This window comes from Mastigoproctus giganteus, chromosome 11 (assembly GCF_048544385.1).
Source record: "Mastigoproctus giganteus isolate SK-2022 chromosome 11, ASM4854438v1, whole genome shotgun sequence".
Taxonomy (NCBI): Eukaryota; Metazoa; Arthropoda; class Arachnida; order Uropygi; family Thelyphonidae; genus Mastigoproctus; species Mastigoproctus giganteus.
In genome coordinates this window covers 159,789,401-159,809,057 of record NC_143585.1, presented here as the reverse complement: position 1 = coordinate 159,809,057, position 19,657 = coordinate 159,789,401, and the positions used below count along the sequence as shown (strand labels likewise).

The 19,657-nt window shown below is 38.8% G+C and overlaps 1 protein-coding gene across 4 annotated transcripts in view; it reads left to right on the top strand.

Annotated features, from left to right (window-relative positions):
* The window catches only part of Gmppb (GDP-mannose pyrophosphorylase B), a 243,518-nt gene that overhangs the window by 53,133 nt on the left and 170,728 nt on the right, over positions 1-19,657 (top strand). For 3 of the 4 annotated variants that reach the window (XM_090385372.1, XM_090385373.1, XM_090385374.1), the window contains exon 3: positions 16,522-16,602. The exons of the other annotated variant lie outside the window; for it this stretch is intronic. In XM_090385372.1, coding sequence (XP_090241498.1) covers positions 16,522-16,602 — 81 coding nt within the window. The remainder of the gene's footprint in view (positions 1-16,521; positions 16,603-19,657) is intronic. 4 annotated transcript variants of the gene reach the window in all.

The window sequence follows — 19,657 nt, the reverse complement described above, 5'->3', positions numbered from 1 at the left end:
TGAATAAATACAGTAAATGCTGTCATGATGGAAAGGTTACACTTGACCCACTGTCTGAGACACCTACTCTATTACGAGAGCTGCTTACTGGGGATACACGTGAAGCAAATAAATACAGAGAACATATACGAGAGTAGAACTCAGCAATGGTGTTCGCATCAATGGGCACAGAGATTAAATCACCACCTGGAAATGGTCCATACTGTTTTAGAATTCATGACCAGATTTACCATTTGGTCTCATCGTTACATCCAAATGAGGCAAGTAAAATAATCTAGGATATGGACAACTTTATATTTTATATACTTTATATGCAAGCAACAACAAAATGGCTTGAAAAACAATCAAACCTAGGGTGTATGGCCGAAGTAATGCAACAATTGGACGAGATGCTGCGACAAGTTAACCCATTTGCTGATTCATATAAACAAATGCATCAAATAACCAAGGCCAATCCAACAATGATTGTGCACATGGCATTTATAGAAGACCCGGACTTAGATAAAGAGACAATATAATGCACCTACATCCAAAACAGAGGTTGTTATAATATTTGTTGGAGAAGATGGGGAATCACCTGCAAATAGAGATATATGCATATATCCCACAGGTGACTGCTGTAGAATTACATCACCGCTAAACAAGAATGGTGAAGACTGAAGGATCTAGATTAAACTATTTATGCCATAATCAGAAATATGGCGTATGCTACGTCGGGTACAACTAGTATCTCTATATAACTATAACATTTATAATGTGAGCAAACAATTGAGAAAATTAACAAAATTTTTAACATTTGTGTTATCATTTTACAACGGGTATATCTGCTAAAACTAGAACTTTGAAAATTTTAGGGGAAGAAATTTGGTAAAAATATGTAAAGAAACTTATAAAATTATTAGCATTAGCATTAGTAGAGGCATATAATGCAAGAAAGCAAGCTTATGCAGCATCAGCCAAAAAAAAAAAAAAAAAAAAAAAAAAACCCTTCCACTTCACCCCTCGGTTCGTTCAAAATACCTGTCCAGCTGAGCCTTAAATTTATTTAGGCTATCAACTTCCACAACAAGGGATGGAAGTCTGTTCCACCAACCAACTACCCGCTGGCTAAAGGCAAATTTCCACATATCTATCCTACATATGTCTTTCCTCAATTTGAATTTATGCCCTCTCAGGTGATTATTCTGAGCAAGAGGCAGTATCCATTCAGCATTGAGCATGCTCAAACCATTCAAGGGTTTGTACAACTCTATCAGATCACCTCGCCGGTGCCTAGTCTCCAGACACTGTAATTTGCAAAACTTAAGCCTTTCTTCGTAAGAGCAACCCTTCGTTCCGTTCACTAACCTTGTTGCCCTTCTCTGTACTTGTTCCAGCAGTTCTACATCCTTCTTGAAATGAGGCCTCCAGACATGTATACAGTACTCAAGGTGCGGTCTGACCATTGCCTTATAAAAAAGTGAACAATCACCTCCCTATCCCTGCTAGAAAAATTCCTGTATATCATTGATAAGACACAATGAGCTACTCTTGCAGCCCATCTGCACTGCTCAGAGAACTTCATATCTGCCTGCACAAATACCCCCAGATCCTTTTCATTCTCTACCACTGTCAGTGTAGTACCACAAAGTTGATACGTTGTTCTGGGGTTGCTGTTTCCCATAAGTAGTACTTTACATTTGTCAATGTTAAACTTCATTTGCCACCTCTCAGCCCATCTGTTCAACCTTTCCAGATCCTGTTGCAGCAGTATAGTGTCAGTAGCATCCTTAACAACCCTGCCAACCTTTGTATCGTCTGCAAACTTGGACATTAAGCTTGATATACCATCATCAGTATTATTTATAAATACAGAAAACAACAATGGACCCAACACTGAACCCTGAGGGACTCCACTAATGACATTAATCCACGATGAGCAGTGTCCATTAATTACCACTCTGTCTTCTGCCACTCAACCATCCCTTTATCCATAGCAACAATTTGCCACCAATGCCACAGTGCTCCAATTTGTACAGCAGTCTTCCATGTGCAACAGTATAAAAAGCCTTTCTAAGATCCAAATATATATAATATCAAAGTTATTCCCTGCATCCAATTCTTTTGTGACTACATCATAGTATCCAATCAAATTGGTCAGGCAAGACCTTCTCTGAACAAAACCATGCTGTGTCTGAGCTGTAACTGAATTATTGTCATGATGATCATGCAGTGCTTCTTTAACCAGTGCTTCCATTAATTTTCCTGGAACAGAAATTAAACTCACAGGTCTATAATTAAGGGCATAAATTTGATCCTCCTTTGTGAATTGGGGTTACATTTGCACATCTCTGTGGGTACCTCCCCTGAGTCCAAGGAAGCTCTCATAATTATGGCGAACGGATTGCTTACTTCCTTTGCTGTCTCATTTAATATAACTGGATAGATCCCATCCACCCCAGGTGCCTTTCTTGTATTTATCTTCAACAATTTCTCCTCCACTTTACTCTCAGTTATTACAAGATTCTCTAGCTAACTGCCAGAGTTGAATACACCTCTGGCATTCCCCACGCTGAATAACTCCTGATGTGTGAATGTCGATGCAAAATATTCATTTAGTTTGTTAGCTACCTGAGCAGGATCATGAACAGTTGAACCATTGATATCAAGTGGACCAATCTCATTCATCCCCTTCCTTCTAGAGTTTACCTAAGTAAAGAACCCCTTGCTGTTTTTCTTTGCATCCCTTGCCAAAGATTTCTCGTAATCTGCCTTCGCCCGCCTAACCTCCTTTGTAGCTTGGTTACAGATTAACTTATATCTATCATAGACTTCTGTGTCACATGTTAATTTATATGTATCCCATGCATTTTTCTTCTCTGTCATATGTCTCATTTGTTCATCTGACATCCATTTAGGCCTGAACCTTGAACAATATTTCTTAGTTGGTATGCAAAGCCTAGTAGCTTCCAAGATAAGATAAACAACAATTATAAACAACATTTAAGAAGTAAATTAAAAAGGTAACAATTAGCAATTTAAAAGGGTAATTTTTTTTATTATTGAGACAATAATTGCAGTCTTTTAAGAAAGGCAAAACATGAAAAATTTTTAAATGATTGAAAGAAGGTAGAAGAAATAAAAACATATTCTTGACCTGGAGAGATGTGACTGGTGATTAAGAATAACTAGAAATGAAATTTATCACACAAGAGACAGAAAAATAGAACATGGGCAGAATCCACAAGAGAACTACAGAGAGAATTCAGAGGTGGTGAGATGGAAGGGCAAGATTAAAAATTGAATTATCCATGACAAGTTAAAAGAAAGCTAGAAAATGTAAAATAAAGTGTAAAGTGTGGTAGTTGCTGTTGTTGTTATTTGGTTTTTAGGAGCATTAGCAACTAAGGCATATTGCTCCGAGGAAATGCAGTGGTCATTCCCTGACCTTTCCTCATCCTCCGTATTTGGTGGGCACGGGTTTGAACCCCAGTCTAATCAAGAAGCGTGTGCTATGTACTGCTGCTCCTGCCCACCTGGCTATGGAGGGGCTCTGTGTTAGTTGCCCGATGGCACCAGGGGTTTCCCATCTCCGCATTGTATTCTTTGTGCATGTGACACAGAACACTGTGAAGGCTTGATAGCTGGTGCTATCGAGGTAGTGTTAGGTGGGTCGGAAAACTGCTAGCTTGGGCGGGGGAGATGTAACAGTAGCCACTGGCAGAGGTGCAAGTGATTCTTGCACTGTTTCTATTGGAATGAGCAGCAGCCTGGAAAACAAGATGTAGGGTATTTCAGAGACTGCTGGGAGTCATTGCGGTACAAGTAAACACATGGGTTGTGTTAGGGTAGCTAAGAATGGGAACAGGTGCATGTATACTTGCATATACACCAATGCTGGGTGTTTGGTAAATAAATTTGATGAATTTGAGGTATTGCTCAAAACATCAAAGGAAGATATTGTTGTGATATCAGAGACATGATGTCACACAGATATAAGGAATGCAGAACTGGAATTTGGGGAGTACAATGTGTACAGACAGGATAGGAAGGGAGGAGGGGTTATGCTATTAGTTAAGAAACATAAATTCCAAGGAAGTGAAGCCAGTCAACATCGCTGGACAGTGCAGTGTCGAGTCAGTTTAGTGTGACCTAAGCATTGGGAGATAAAAATTGAGAGTAGGAGTGTGTTATAGGCCTAATGGCTCTGATGAATATAATAAGAAACAGTACAGGGAAATAGAGTGGGCCAGTAAATCAGAGAGTCTTATAATGGGGGATTTTAATTTCCCAGATATTGACTGGAATTTGTGTGTTGGTCACTCACACACTTATTAAATAATTAAACTTCACACCAACCAGTACTTGAAAATATTTTAATACTGTGGACAGGTATTTGGAATGAACGGAGGGGTGAAATGGGAGTGTTTTTGAAAGCAAGCTTATGCAGCATCATAAGCTTGCTTTTTTGCATCATATGCCTCTACTAATGCTAAAAAAGGCCAGAGATTTAAAAGTGTATGGGGAGTTGAATGTTGTGTAGTGTTATGTTCTTTTGTGTATCTGACCATTTAGCCATTGGGCTCCTATTGGGACCCACTGTTGCCCACACTTTGCCAGAAAGAGACAGGTCAGCCACCCAGAAGACTACAGGAACTCCCAGAGTTATGTAAGGGTTGCGTTCCACGGAGCTATGTAAGTTGGAATTTTCCCTATGCCTGTGCAGCACTCTCAACTGTGCTCGCTGAAGTGATTGAATCAAAAAAGAAATGTTGGACGAACATGTAAATAGAATTATTTATTGAATTTATACAATTTTTTTATCTCATGTGCAGAAAAAATTACCAAAGCATGCAATTTAAAAAAATTTCAAAATTACGAAATTACAAAAAAAGAGAGGAGGCACACATAATTGTCAGTAAGTTTTACCTCTCAAGCATAATTGCCAGAATGGACGTCTTCAGCTGATAAGTATGCCGCTGCGGAGATTGAGGGCTGAGGAGATTTAGAAGGGGTCAGCCACTCAACCTTGCGAAAGAACATATTAATGGATAACTGGATGGTGGCTTTTTTCTTTTCATCGTAGATTTCTTTCTAGCAAGCAAGCATATCATTCACATTTCTGTTAACTTTTAAGAATCATTCGCTGTCAAGACCCATCTCATGAAATGCCATTGTCATCTCTGGTGATGAAGCATCTCTTGGCTACTCATTTGGTTCATCTTGTGCTTCATCAGCATTTTCTTCTTTCACTATCGCTGCCTTCCAGTCAATAAGTTCTTCATTAGATAATTCCTTTTTTTCTTTCTCTATTAACTCCTCCACTTCTCTGGCATCAACCTCCAACTGAAGTAGCTCTGCAATCTTTACAATCTTATCTGTAACCTCTTCATATGATTTTTCTTTTTCAAATCGTTCAAAACCTTTTAGTTGCCCTGGGTATATTTCCTTTTCTATGCGCCATTTAAACAACTTTTAATAATTTCCGCCCAGGCCTTATTAATGTTTAAGATGGTGTGTGGTAAATATTGTAAGATTTCCAAAAATATCTTAATGTGAAATTTTTCTCACCGTTTACTGCAGACAGTGCCTGAGAAAATGTTGTGCATAAATAGCATGCTTTTAAATTCGAAATAACACCCTGATCCATAGGTTGGATGAGTGAAGTCATGTTTGGCAGTAGAAATATGCCTCTCACGGTCGAATTGAAATCAGGATAGGTGGAACAGGACCAGAGTACGTCTGCCAGGGGCAAAGGTTAATGACATTGTAGAGCGGATATCATCTTTTAAGGGCACACAAAAGGTGATATAGTTGTACTCGTTTGCACTAATGATATTAAGAGTAGGAGACTGGCAGAATTACTTAACCAGTACAGGTCACTGTTGAAAAAAAGCCGTGAATTAGGGTTGAATTTGAAAGTGTCTGCAATTCTGCACAGACATGATAGAAGGGAGTATATGATGAGAGCCTTGTCGATCAATTCGGCCCTGGAAAGATTGTGCAAGGCTCAAGTGTAGACTTTTTTTTCAGCCTGGTCTGTACTTGACAGGAGAAACAGGAGAAAAAAAGCAGTTTCTCCTGTCCTTAACAGGAGAAACTGCTTCTACAGGGATGGGATGCACTTAAATAGAAAGGGTGCAAGAATATTTGCTGATGCTATCGAGGCAGTGTTAGGTGGGTCAGAAAAATGCTAGCTTGGGGAGATACAAGGACTAATAGATTAACAGTAGCCACTGGCAGAGGTGAAAGTGATTCTTACACTGCTTCTATTGGAATGGGCAGAAGCCTGGAAAAAAAGATTAAGGATATTTCAGAGACTGATGGGAGTCATTGCAGTACAAGTAAACATATGGGTTATTATTAATATTAATATTCATATGATGCAAGGAAGCCTGAGGCTTATGCTGTACCAGGAAAAAAAACAAGTTCCTGAGAGAGAGAGAGAGAGAGAGAGAGAGAGAGAGAGAGAGAGAGAGAGAGAGAGAGAGAGAGAGAGAGAGAGAGAGTCAAAAGAATGGAATCACCAAGAAACAGAAGGATGATGTTATCCAGCTCAGGACCCTGGGTGTGCCAAGCCCATACTCACCAGATGTGAGCCCCCGGGGTTGTGTTAGGGTAACTAAGAATAGGAACAGGTGCATGTATACTTGCGTGTACACCAATGCTGGGAGTTTGGTAAATAAATTTGATGAATTTGAGGTATTGCTCAAAGCATCAAAGATGGATATTGTTGGATATCAGAGACGTGGTGTCACACAGATATAAGGGATGCAGAACTGGAATCTGGGGGGTACAACGTCTATAGAAAGGATAGGAAGGGAGGAGGGATTATGCTATTAGTTAAGAAACACATAAAATCCAAGGAAGTGAAGGCAGTCGACATCGCTGGACAGTGCAATGTCGAGTCAGTTTGGTGTGACATAAGCATTGGGAGATCAAAATTGAGAGTAGGAGTGTGCTATAGGCCTAATGACTCTGATGAGTATAATAAGAAACTGTACAGGGAAATAGAGTGGGCCAGTAAATCAGTGTGTCTTATAATGGGGGATTTTAATTTCCCAGATATTGGCTGGAATTTGGGGGCTGGTCACTCACACATTAGCAAGGCTTTTGTGGATTTATTGGATGATTGTTTTCTACATCAGCATTTTCAAGAGGCAACTGGAGGGAGTAATACTCTTGATTTGATTATTAGTAGTGATTCTTCATGCATTAAGAATCTGCAGATGAAGGAACCACTAGGTGGCATTGATCACATTGTGCTGAAGTGGGATTTACTCAAAGAGGTAACTACCATTAGGGGTAAAGGGAAGGGTTATTGCTTTCGTAAAGGCGACTACGATGGACTGAGACAGTATTTAAATTCTATGCAGTGGGACCAACTGATGATGTTACCAGCAGCAAATTCAACATGTGAAGCATTCAAAGAACTTATCTTGGAAGCTATTAGGCTTTACATACCAACTAAGAAATATTGTTCAAGGTTTAGGCCTAAATGGATGTCAGATGAACAAATGAGACATATGTCATAGAATAAAAATGCATGGGATACAAAGGGTGCAAGAATATTTGCTGACACGTGTCACGTGTTATAAATTAACACGTGACACAGAAGCCTATGATAGATATAAGTTGATCTATAACCAAGTTACAAAGGAGGTTAGGCATGTGAAGGCAGATTACGAGAAATCTTTGGCAAGGGATGCTCAGAAAAACAGCAAAGAGTTCTTTACTTATGTGAACTCTAGAAGGAAGGGGATGAATCAGATTGGTCCACTTGATATCGATGGTTCAACTGTTGATGATCGTGCTCAGGTAGCTAACGAACTAAATGAATATTTTGCATCTACATTCACACGTGAGGAGTTATTCAGGAAGGGGAATGCCAGAGCTGTATTCAACTCTGGCAGTAAGCTATATGATCTTGTAATAACTCAGAGTAAAGTGGAGGAGAAATTGTTGAAGATAAACACAAGAAAGGCACCTGGAGTGGATGGGATCTATCCAGTTATATTAAAGGAGGCAGCAAAGGAAGTAAGCAAACCCTTAGCCATAATTATGAGAGCTTCCTTGGACTCAGGGGAGGTACCCATAGACTGGAAATGTGCAAATGTGACCCCAATTCACAAAGGAGGATCAAAGACTGACACAAGTAATTATAGACCTGTGAGTTTAACTTCTGTTCCAGGAAAATTAATGGAGGCACTGGTTAAAGAAGCACTGCAGGGTCATCTAGAGAAGACTTCAGTTATAGTTCGGACACAACATGGTTTTATTAATTTGTCTTGCCTGACCAATTTGAATGGATACTATGATGCAGTCACAAAAGAACTGGATGCAGGGAATAACTTTGATATTATATACTTGGATCTTAGAAAGGCTTTTGATACTGTTGCACATGGAAGACTGCTGCACAAATTGGAACAATGTGGCATTGGAGGCAAATTGCTGCTTTGGATAAAGGAGTGGTTGAGGGGGAGAAGACAAAGAGTGGTAATCAATAGACACTGCTCATTGTGGACTAATGTTATTAGTGGAGTCCCTCGGGGTTTAGCGTTGGGTCCATTATTGTTTTGTGTATTTATAAATTATATTGATAATGGTACAGCAAGCTTAATATCCAAGTTTGCAGACGATACAGAGGTTGGCAGGGTTGTTAAGGACACTACTGACGCTATGCTGCTGCAACAGGATCTGGAAAGGTTGAGCAGATGGGCTGAGAGATGGCAAATGAAGTTTAACATTGACAAATGTAAAGTACTACATATGGGAAACAGCAACCCCAGAACAACATATCAACTCTGTGGTACTACACTGACAGTGGTAGAGAATGAAAAGGATCTGGGGGTATTTGTGCAGGCAGATATGAAGTTCTCTGAACAGTGCAGACGGTCTGCAAGAGTAGCTCATGGTGTCTTGTCAATGATACACAGGAATTTTTCTAACAGGGATAAGGAGGTGATTATTCCCTTGTATAAGGCAATGGTCACGCCACACCTTGAGTACTGTATACATGTCTGGAGGCCTCGTTTCAAGAAGTATGTAGAGCTGCTGGAAAGAGTACAGAGAAGGGTAACAAGATTAGTGAATGGAACAAAGGGTTTCTCTTACGAAGAAAGGCTTAATTTTTGCAAATTACAGCGTCTGGAGACTAGGCACCGGCGATGTGATCTGAGAGAGGTGTATAAAGCCTTGAATGGTTTGAGCATGCTCAGTGCTGATGGGAGTCTTCCTCTTGCTCACAATAATCACCTTAGAGGGCATAAATTTTGCATCTATATTCACACATGAGTATTTTGCATCTATATTCACACATGAGTATTTTGCATCTATATTCACACATGAGTATTTTGCATCTGTATTAGTGGATGCCATTTTATGGTTTGAAAATGGCAGAAGGTTATCAGATTGTAGCAGGGTGCTTAATGATTTTGTAATAACTGAGCAAAATGGAGGATTGTCGAAGTGAAACATAAGAAAGGCACCTGGGGTGGATGGGATCTATCAAGTTATATTAAAGGAGGTGGCAAAGCAACTAAGCAAACCCTTAGCCATAATTATGAGAGCATCCATGGACTCAGGGGAGGTCCCCACGGAATGGAGATGTGCAAATGTGTCCCCAATTTACAAAGGGTGACACGAGTAATTACAGACGAGTTAGTTTAACTTCTGTTCTGGGTAAAATAATGGAGTCACTGGTTAAAGATGCATTGCAGGACCTGAAGTGGGACCTAGACAAGACTGCAGGAATAATTCAGACACAGCATGGGTTTATTAAGGGAAAGTCGTCTCTGACAAATTTGATAGGATATTATGATGTGGTTACAAAGGAACTGGATGCAAAAAATAATTTTGATATTATATATTTGGCATTGATATTTGATATTATATTATACAATTGGATTTCAGGAAAGCATTTGACACTGTTGCGCATGGAAGACTATTGTACAAATTGGAGCAGAATGGTATTAAGGGTAACTTGCTACAATAGATAAAAGGTTGAGTGGGAAAAGAGCAGAGGATGGTAATGAATGGGTGTTGCTCTTCGTGGACTAATGTTATTAGTGGAGTCCCACATGGTTCGGTGTTGTGTCCTCTGTTGTTTTGTATATTTATCAATGATATTGATGAAGTATATCAAGCTTAATGACAGTAATGGCAGTGTGCTACTGCAACAGGATCTAGAAAATTTGGGCAGATGGGCTGAGAAGTGGCAACTGAAGTTTAACATTGACAAAAGTAAAGTACTGCATATGGGTAGAAGTAACCCCAGAGAAACATACCAGGCCAACTGTGTGGTATTTCACTTAAGGTGGTAGAAAATGAAAAAGACCTGGGAGTAATTGTGCAGTCAGATATGAAGTTTTCTGAACAATGCAGAAATTCTGCCATGGCAGGTCATGGAATTTTGCTAGCAGGGAAAAGGAGGTGATTGTCCCTGTGTATAAGGCAATGGTCAGGCCATGCCTTGAGTACTGCGTATAGGTGTGGAGGCCTCATTTTAGGAAGGATGTAGATTTACTTGAGCGTGTACAGAGAAGGGCAACGAGATTGGTGAGAGGAATGAAGGAATCCTCTTACCAAGAGAGGCTTAAGTTCTGGAAATTGCAGCAGCTGGAGACTAGGCACCTGCGCGGTGATCTGATTGAGGTGTATAAGGCCTTGAATGGGTTGAGCACGCTGAATTCTGATGGGATCCTTCCACTTATTCAGATTACGAACCTAAGGGGGGTATAAATTCAAATTAAGAAAAGACAGATGTAGAATAGATGTGCGGAAATTTGCCTTTAGCCAGCAGGTGGTTGATTGCTGGAACAAACTTCCATCTGTCGTTGCGGAAGTTGATAGGTTAAATAAATTTAAGGAGGAATTGGACAGGCATTTGGAGGGAATGGTGCATGTTTTTTTTTTTTTTTTTTCTTTTGGCTGATGCTGCATTAGCTCATACACTTGCTTTCTTGTATCACATGCCACTCCTACATACGTGCACTGGCCTTTAAAAGAGTATTCACTGTTGAAGCAACGAGACCTAATTCCCTTGCAATAGATGACAAGCTTTGTCCTGCTTCATACTTCTTAATCATTTTCATCTTCATTTATAAATCAATTTTGTTTTGTTTCCTGACACTACCACCATTTTCTCTTTTCGTTGGTTGCTTCCCTTCATGGTAACACGTAAACAGGTATGAAGAGAAGTTTCTGAAAATTTGTTTTTTATATGATTGAAGATTTCAGTGAAGGGGAACACATTTCACCATAATAGTCTAAAAACCCACACAATTGCATTTATCGGTATTATAATCCAAATGGAATAAGATAGAGTTTGCTACCAGTTTATAATTAGACTGAGGTCCATAGTGTTTAAGGCAAATAATGCAGCTGGCTTGCCATTCCTCTGCTGCATAGTCCACAATTTAAATGGGACCAGTATCCTGGAAGAGTGACAGACTTCCACTGTTGCTGAAGATAGATCCTCCATCTTCACCTGTAACCCAGGCAGTGGCCCATCCCAGGAACTGTCGGCCGGAGCCAGCCGAGCCCGGTTTTTTTTTTACATGAGGTATGCTCCTTCCCCTCCTCCTTTCTCATCCGGTCTTGGGACCGGCAATGGCGAAGGAACTGTGCCATTGTCGACAGATCGACAACAATGGAGGACGAGCTCTAAATAAGGACTAAACCTGTGCCAAGCGGAAGAGTAGAATGATGATGATATAATTAGATGCACTAACAGAAAAGCCCAATAAACCTGAAAGTGCAAATTGTTTTTACTGTTTTATGGTTGTGACCTCCCGAAATGTGCTTTAGAAAAGGCATTCAAAATTGATACTTGTGACTGGAACATATGATAATGATGAAAGGGTAGTGCAATTTCCATTATAAATATGACCTTTTAGAGAGATAAATAGCTTAGTAATACAGTCAGTCCTCGTATAACACGTGTTTACATTACACGAATTCGATCATACACGATTTATAAATAGGGGAACGATATCTTATATAACACAAACTGAATTCGCTTAGCACGATTCGCCTTTGTGTTTACAAGAAATGGCAGTCGAATGCGGAATCACCCCAACTGAACGCAACACGATAGGAATGAAGAGAAGATTCTGAAAATGTATTTATCTGTTTTATATCAGTGAAGGGGAAACACATTTCACCATAATAACGTAAAAACCAACACAATTCCAGCTATCGGTATAATCACAAATGCAATTAGATCGAGTTTACTACCAGTTTATAACAGATTCCATTAGCAGAAACGCAACTGGAAATTGTTTTTATTGTTTTATGGTAGTAACCCCTAGAAATGTGCTTTAGTAAAATGTGAGGTGTTAATAGCGTATCTCTGCCTTTACGGTGTTGTTTATTCAGTTTCTACACGTGCGCACCTTTGTTTATGTGTATCAAGCGTGCCTTCTCGTTTTGTAATTGTGCTTTATTCCCTAAAAATGAGTAAAATACTTAAAAGATGTGAAAAGGAAGCATCCTGGTGAAGACACTGCAGATTCAGAGAGAAAAAGAAAAGCAATATCGATAAACAGAGGTGGACTGGGTTAAAAATTCTTACCCGGGAAAATTTATAGTGGCCTCATACTATGGTTTATGGTCAAAATCACAATGGCCTCCGGCCACCGAGGTTTCCCCGGTAAGACTACCGACAGTCCGCCTCTGTCGATAGAGAAAAAATATGAAATTGTGAAACGCTTTGAGTGAAATGAAAGACCATGTGATATTGCACGTTCTACAGACCTAAATGAGACAACGCCGAGAATGACAAAGAATGCAGAGAAAATAAAAACTTTCATAGCAGGAACAACTCAAAGTGTAATTAAAATCCATTAGATTAAGACACAAGAATTGGAAGAGATGCAACGGCTGTCAATTGTTTGGATAGAAAATCAAACAAAAAACAAGTTTGCTTATGATAGAAGCAAAAGCATTAGCAATATTTTATTATGTAATAGTCGTAATAAAATACTTATGTATTTTATTACGATTATTTATTGTGTTTGGTAATGTTTTGGTTACAAATGTGTGTTCAATATTGGGTGGTCCGCACCTAACCCTATTTTTCCCATAGGGCCTGTTGTTTATATTGCACGATTTTGCATTGCACGAGGGTTTCTAGGAACACAACTATCGTGCTATACGAGGACTGACTGTATAGTGAAATTTTCAACTTCCAGGGACTTGAAACGAATTGGGTTCACATTATGATATTTTCACGATACCTCCATTTATTTCTACGGGATGCAAAATGTTTCCACGATTTTTTAAAGTTTGCACTGGCTGGCAAAAACTTACATAAAGTTGAATTTCCGTAAGTGGAGTATTACATAAGTTGGGGAGTTCCTGTATTTAAGTACACTGGCAGGTCCCGCCACCTAATTTCCGAGTATTCAGTGGCTGGCTTTCAGTCAATATCTGGAAAGTTAAAATCTCCCATTACATTCTGATTTACTGGCCCATTCTATTTCTCTGTGCAATTGCTCATTATACTCATCAGATTCATTAAGCCTATAACAAACACATACTCTCATTTTTCCTTTCCCAGTGCTTATGTCACACCAAACAGACTCAACATTGCATTGTCCACCCACATCAATTGGATGCACTTCCTGAGATTTTATGTGTTTCTTAACTAACAGCATAACCCCTCCTCCCTTCCTGTCCTGTCTATCCCTTCTGTACACATTGTACTCTCCAAACTCCATTTCTGCGCTGCTTATATCTGTGTGACACCACGTCTCTGATATCCCAACAATATCTGCCTTTGATGTCCTGACTAGCACTTCAAGCTCATCAAATTTATTAACTATACTTCTAGCATTGGTGTACATGCAACTGTTTCTACTCTTAGTTACCCTAATACGGCCCATGTATTTATTTGTTCCCCTATGACTCCCAGCAGTTTTGGAAATCTCCATTGCCTTTCTTTCCCTGCTGCTGCTCATTCCAATAGAAGCAGTGCAAGAATCACTTTTGCTTCTGCCTGCGGCCACTGTTAACCTTTTAGTCTGTGTATCCCCCCAAGCTAGCAGTTTTCCGACCCACCTAAACTGCTTTGATAGCATCAGCAAATATTCTTAAATAGAAAGGATATTCAGCGAATATCCTTTCTGTTTAAATGTACTCCCTTCCTGAAGAAGCAGTCTCTCCTGTCAAAAAGCACAGGCCAGGCTGAAAAAAATAATTTTTACTCTTGAGCCTTACACAATCTCTCCAGGGCCTAATTGATCGACAAGGCTATCATCATATACTCCCTCTTATCGTGTCTGGGCAGAATTGCAGACACTTTCACATTCAACCCTAACTTGCGACTTTTTTTCAAAGTTGACCTGTACTTGTTGAGTAAATCTGTAGATCTTAATGTCATTAGTTCCAACGTGTACAACCTCACCTTTTGTGCCCTTAAAAGATGATATCTGCTCTACATTGTCATCACCTTTTGCCTCTGGCAGACATACCCTGGTCCTGTTTCACCTATCCTTCTTGCATAGTATATTCCCCATCTCGCTGACAATAGAGTCACCAGCAATAATTAGTTCCTTTGGGACCAACGCATTCTGCCTTGGAGATTGCCTCTGTGTTGCCTGATGCACTGGAGTCAGCTCTGCTGTTGAGCTGGGCAGCTCAGAGCTTGATGGGCCCCTCATTAAATTCTTAGAGGGCATTTACCCATCAAGCTCTCATAGATACCCATCAGAATGCTGAGTTGGCACCTAATTTCATGTCACTCTTAGGCATCTGGCACACGCAAAGACATCCTCCTTGGCCAGATCATGTCCCATTTTAGAAAGTTCAGCAAACATTTCACATTTTGCACATTTTTTGAGACTGTGATGCACTGGAGAATTGCCCCCTTTGTTTCTCCCCTGAGTCACAACACTCTCGCTAGTCTGTGATCTTTGCTTTGCAGTGCTAGTCTGGGTCATGATTTTCATTTAAATACAGTTTAATTAACAATGGAATTTAATAAAATGAATAAATATTTTTGATTAATTGATAATACTATATCAAGCTAACAGATTCCTAATACAGTGCTTCGTATTACGTTATCTAGTTTTACGTTTTATCCTACGCTATCAGTTCAAGATATATATACGTTGCGCTATTTCTTATCGATACAATATGGCGGCTAGTTCAACAATATTGGTGCCTACACCGGGAATTGTAACTTCCAAAAATCACTAGTTGAATTCAAAATAGAAGCTAACGAACTCTACTAAACCTATTTAATATCTTTGTAAAACAAAATGTAGTACATTAATTAACGAAGAATGTGGTAAAACTATTAAAATAATTATCCCTTTACTGCAGCCAAAAATCCACTGACTGTTCTCTTCCCCGACCAGAGTGCCCTCTTCAATGCAAATATACATGCACCTGTTCTTACTCTTAGTTACTTTAACATAAATTAACCCCAGGGGACTCACATCTTGTGAGTATGAGCTTGGCACACATAGGGTCCTGAGCTGGATATCATCATTCTTCTCTTTTTTTTTGATGATTCCTTTATCTCTCTCTCTCTCTCTCTCTCTCTCTCTGTTAACTCAGGAATTTTTTTTTTTTTTGGCTGGTGCAGCATAAGCCTCAGACTTCCTTGCACCATATGGCTAATAATAACCCATGTAATTACTTGTTCCATAAGGTCTCCCAGCAGCCCTTGAAATCCTCAGTACCTCCCTTTCCAGGCTGCTGCTCATTCCAGTAGATGCAGTACAAGAATCACTTTCACCTCTGCCTGTGGCTACTGTAATCTGTGAATCTCCCCTAGCTAGCAGTTTTCTGACCCACTTAACACTGCCTCAATAACATCAGCAAATATTCTTGCACCCTTTCTATTTAAGTGCATCCCATCCCTGTAGAAACAGTTTCTCCTGTTAACAAGCACAGACCACACTGAAAAAAATTCTATCCCATGAGCCTTGCACAATCTCTCCTGAGCCAAATTGAATGACAAGGCTCTCATCATATACTCCCTCCTATTGTGTCTGGCAGAATTGCAGACAGTTTCAAATTTAACTTTAACTTGCAACTTTTTTTCAACATTGACCTGTACTTGTTAAGTAAGGGCCCAACACCAAAAGTGTACATCTCACTTTCCATCTTTTCTTTATTTCCACATTCTGGGCTGTTAGTTTACTGAGGATGGGAATGTCTATTTCTGTCCTAATTGCTTACCTTTTGCCTCCTGTTAGCAAAACTGCCACGATTGCCTGTGACCACATCACATAACATTTAGACAAAATGAATAAAAACAATTGAAAACACACACGCTTCTGTGTATTTGTGTATGTGTAAATTCGTGAGTACCTTTTATTATCCTAAGGTATATTCTTTTGTGTTCTTTAAACAAAACAATACAAATTAAAACTGGATATTTTGCTCTTATTTGGTTCTTATTACTTTTATTATTCTTGGTAGGTGTCAAAATATCCAGTGGAATATACATATATATTGTGGGATATAAATGTATCTTCCTTAGTATTTATAGATGAGATTAGTCTAAAAAGAAGGATTTTTGTGTTTTAGGCAGGTGTCACTCATGTTGTATTAGCTGTTAGCTATAGAGCTGAAATGCTAGAGAAAGAAATTGTAAAGGAGGAAGAAAAGGTAAGGATTTGCATTTACCAAAAGTACAAGCTTTTCATTATATACATGCTGTGCCACCAATCATATTGCAACTTGCTTTTGCAATACAATTAAATACTTGTTTATTTTAACCAATTTGTACACTATAGTAAAATACTTATTGTTTATTTGTTGTGATTTGCTCTGAAGGTATTTATGAAAATTGGCCTGCTTTATTTTTGCCTTTTTATTTCCATATCAGGAGTCATACTGACTCTGGAATAACTTTTATTATGAGATACACTTAAGTCTGAAAAAAGTCTGCTGATAATTATATTCATATATAAATATAATTTTTTTTTACTAATTTTGGCTATTATATGCTATTTGTATGTTACTCTCTTAGCATATGTTTCAAAGAATGAATATAGTGGAGTAAAGATTAATACCAGATTAATAATAAGATTAATGACCATAAAAGAGTTAGCAAAAGCTTAATAAATAGACGGCACTCACCTCAATAATCTGTTGTGGTTATATAAATCATAAAACAGTAGTGTGAGAAATCATTGGTTAAACTAAAATCGATGTTTAAAAATCGCGATAAGGAAGCGTGGTTTAAAAAGAGTAATTGAAAAACTTAGCCTAGAGGAGGAGGGTGTACCATATTGTTCTCTAGTTGTCTGAAATTATCTGAAATTAAAATTAAAAAAGGATTAATGCCAATAGTCAAGAACAGTGGACTTTCGATGGTTCATCTTCAGTTGCCGATAAAAAGAAGAGCGAAAGGGTTGCTGTAGATCTTAAGTACCTGAAATGTTGTGCTGGGCACGTAATTTAATTCATGTGAGATTCCAAATGGTAGACAAGGTAACTGGAAGTTTTCTATTTAACTGGATTTAGACAAACAAACACTTAAGTAACAGTTTAAGTGTAGTTTAGTGCAGTCTTAGTAGTTTAAGTGTTTCTAAACCCAATTATAAAAAATCCAACCCGTCCAACATACACATTGTTCTCCCTTACCACTGCCAAATAGCTAGACGATTACGTCTTATCTTCACTAACACTGATATCTCTATAATTTTTTCTACCTATAATAAATTAGGGGAGCCCCTTTTAATAAATATAAAGAAACCCACATTTACGACACTAAAGACATCAACAACATAGTTTATTTAATCAAATGTCAGCCTGACTGTAACGCATGCTACATCAGGAGCACTACTAATAAATTTGGATCATCCACCATCGGAAACACACATGCCTACTACCATGTCCATTGTTTTCGGACACAGCAACAAAATACTGAACTGTCTCAACATATACTCACTCATAACCACAACCCAACCCCTTGGTTGATACCGCAACAACCATCGTCAAATTAAATTCGAATTATAAACTCCTTGTATACGAAACCCTCATAATAGAATGGTATAATCTCAACTCCAATCTTGACGTCTTAAACACAACTTCCGGTTATCTTGTTTACCATTTGGGGAATCTCACGCGAATTAAATTACCATGTGTCCAGCACAACATTTCGGATACTTAAGTTGGCGCATTATAGCCTTAGTTGCTAATGCGCCAATAAAAACCAAACAAACAAACGGGTACTTAAGATCTATAGCAACACTTTCACTCTTCTTTTTATTGCCAACTGAAGATGAATCACTAGAGGACAATATAGTGCACTCCTCCTCCTAAGTGAAGTTTTTCAATTACTCTTTTTAAACCACGCGTCCTTATCGTAATTTTTAAACATTGTTTTTAGTTTAACCAATGATTTCTCACACTACTGTTTTATGATTCATATAACCACAGGGGATTATTGAGGTGAGTGCTGTCTCTTTATTAAGCTTTGACTAAATGCATATTTTCTAATAAGATTAATATGATGCACTGAGTGGACAGAAATAATGGGATACCTTAGCAATGGTGGGTTGGTGGCTCCCATAACCTATTGTGGCTAATGATCGCCTGATGGTCTTGATGTAGATGTTTCTGGCACCTTCTTTGTTGAAGTTGGTGGTGATTTGCACCACTGTCGCTCTCCAGTTGGCTGAGAAAATGCGAGACAGATGGCCACGTTCATCTAACACATTTCTCCACCCACAGCATTGTGCATGATGATGTATTATTCAAAAAATGGCATATTCCCGATACTCTCTCTATACTGTCGAACTGGGATAGTGCAATTTCTTACCACCTCCACGATAGAATGACCCATGTATTGGGCACCCACTGTCATCCCTCTTTCAAAGTCTGTTAACTCATGACGTTTATCCATACTAACATTAAATTACTGTCTATGTGAATGCAGTGATGCAGTGTACCTGTATACCTGCCAAGCAGTGGGTTTGTCCACTAGTGAGAGGGTGGGTGATAGCATTGTGTTTCCCAGGAACCAGGTATCGCATAAATTCTGTATATTCAATGTATATAAAAAAGAAAATAAACTTTTTAGCAAATTCTAACTTATATGTGTGGAATTTCCTATGTGTGTTCTGTGGAGTAAGTTCATACAAGTGACATCTGTATATGTATTTCAAGTAAATTCCACATCAATAAACTGTGAGCACTGCCACCTAGTGGCTTTTATCTGCAGATTATTAATGCATGAAAATTCACTGCTGATAATCAGAACAAGAGTATCACTTTCTCTTGTTGCCTCTTTAACATGCTTGTGCTGAACAGTCATCCAATAAATGTGTGAGTGACCAAGTTCTGGTCATTGTCTGGAAAGTTAAAATCTCCATTATGTGACATTCCGACATACTGGCCCAATTTAATTGTCTGTACAGGAGTTCATTGTATTCATCATAGCCATTAGACATATAATACACTCCTCAATTTTGTTTTACTTATGTCACACCAAATCGACTCATCATTTCACTGGCTACCCATGTCAACTGGATGCACTGATTATATAGCTCAGAGCGATCATACAGTGTAAGGAGCTGCATGATCACTCCACGAAGCCCATACTGTGAGCACTGCAAGACAAATAAGTTTGATTAATATAAAAATTGTTTATGCAGCTTTGTGCTGTGATGTGACTGAACTCCTCATCCTTGTGCAGTAATTTGGTTGAAACTAA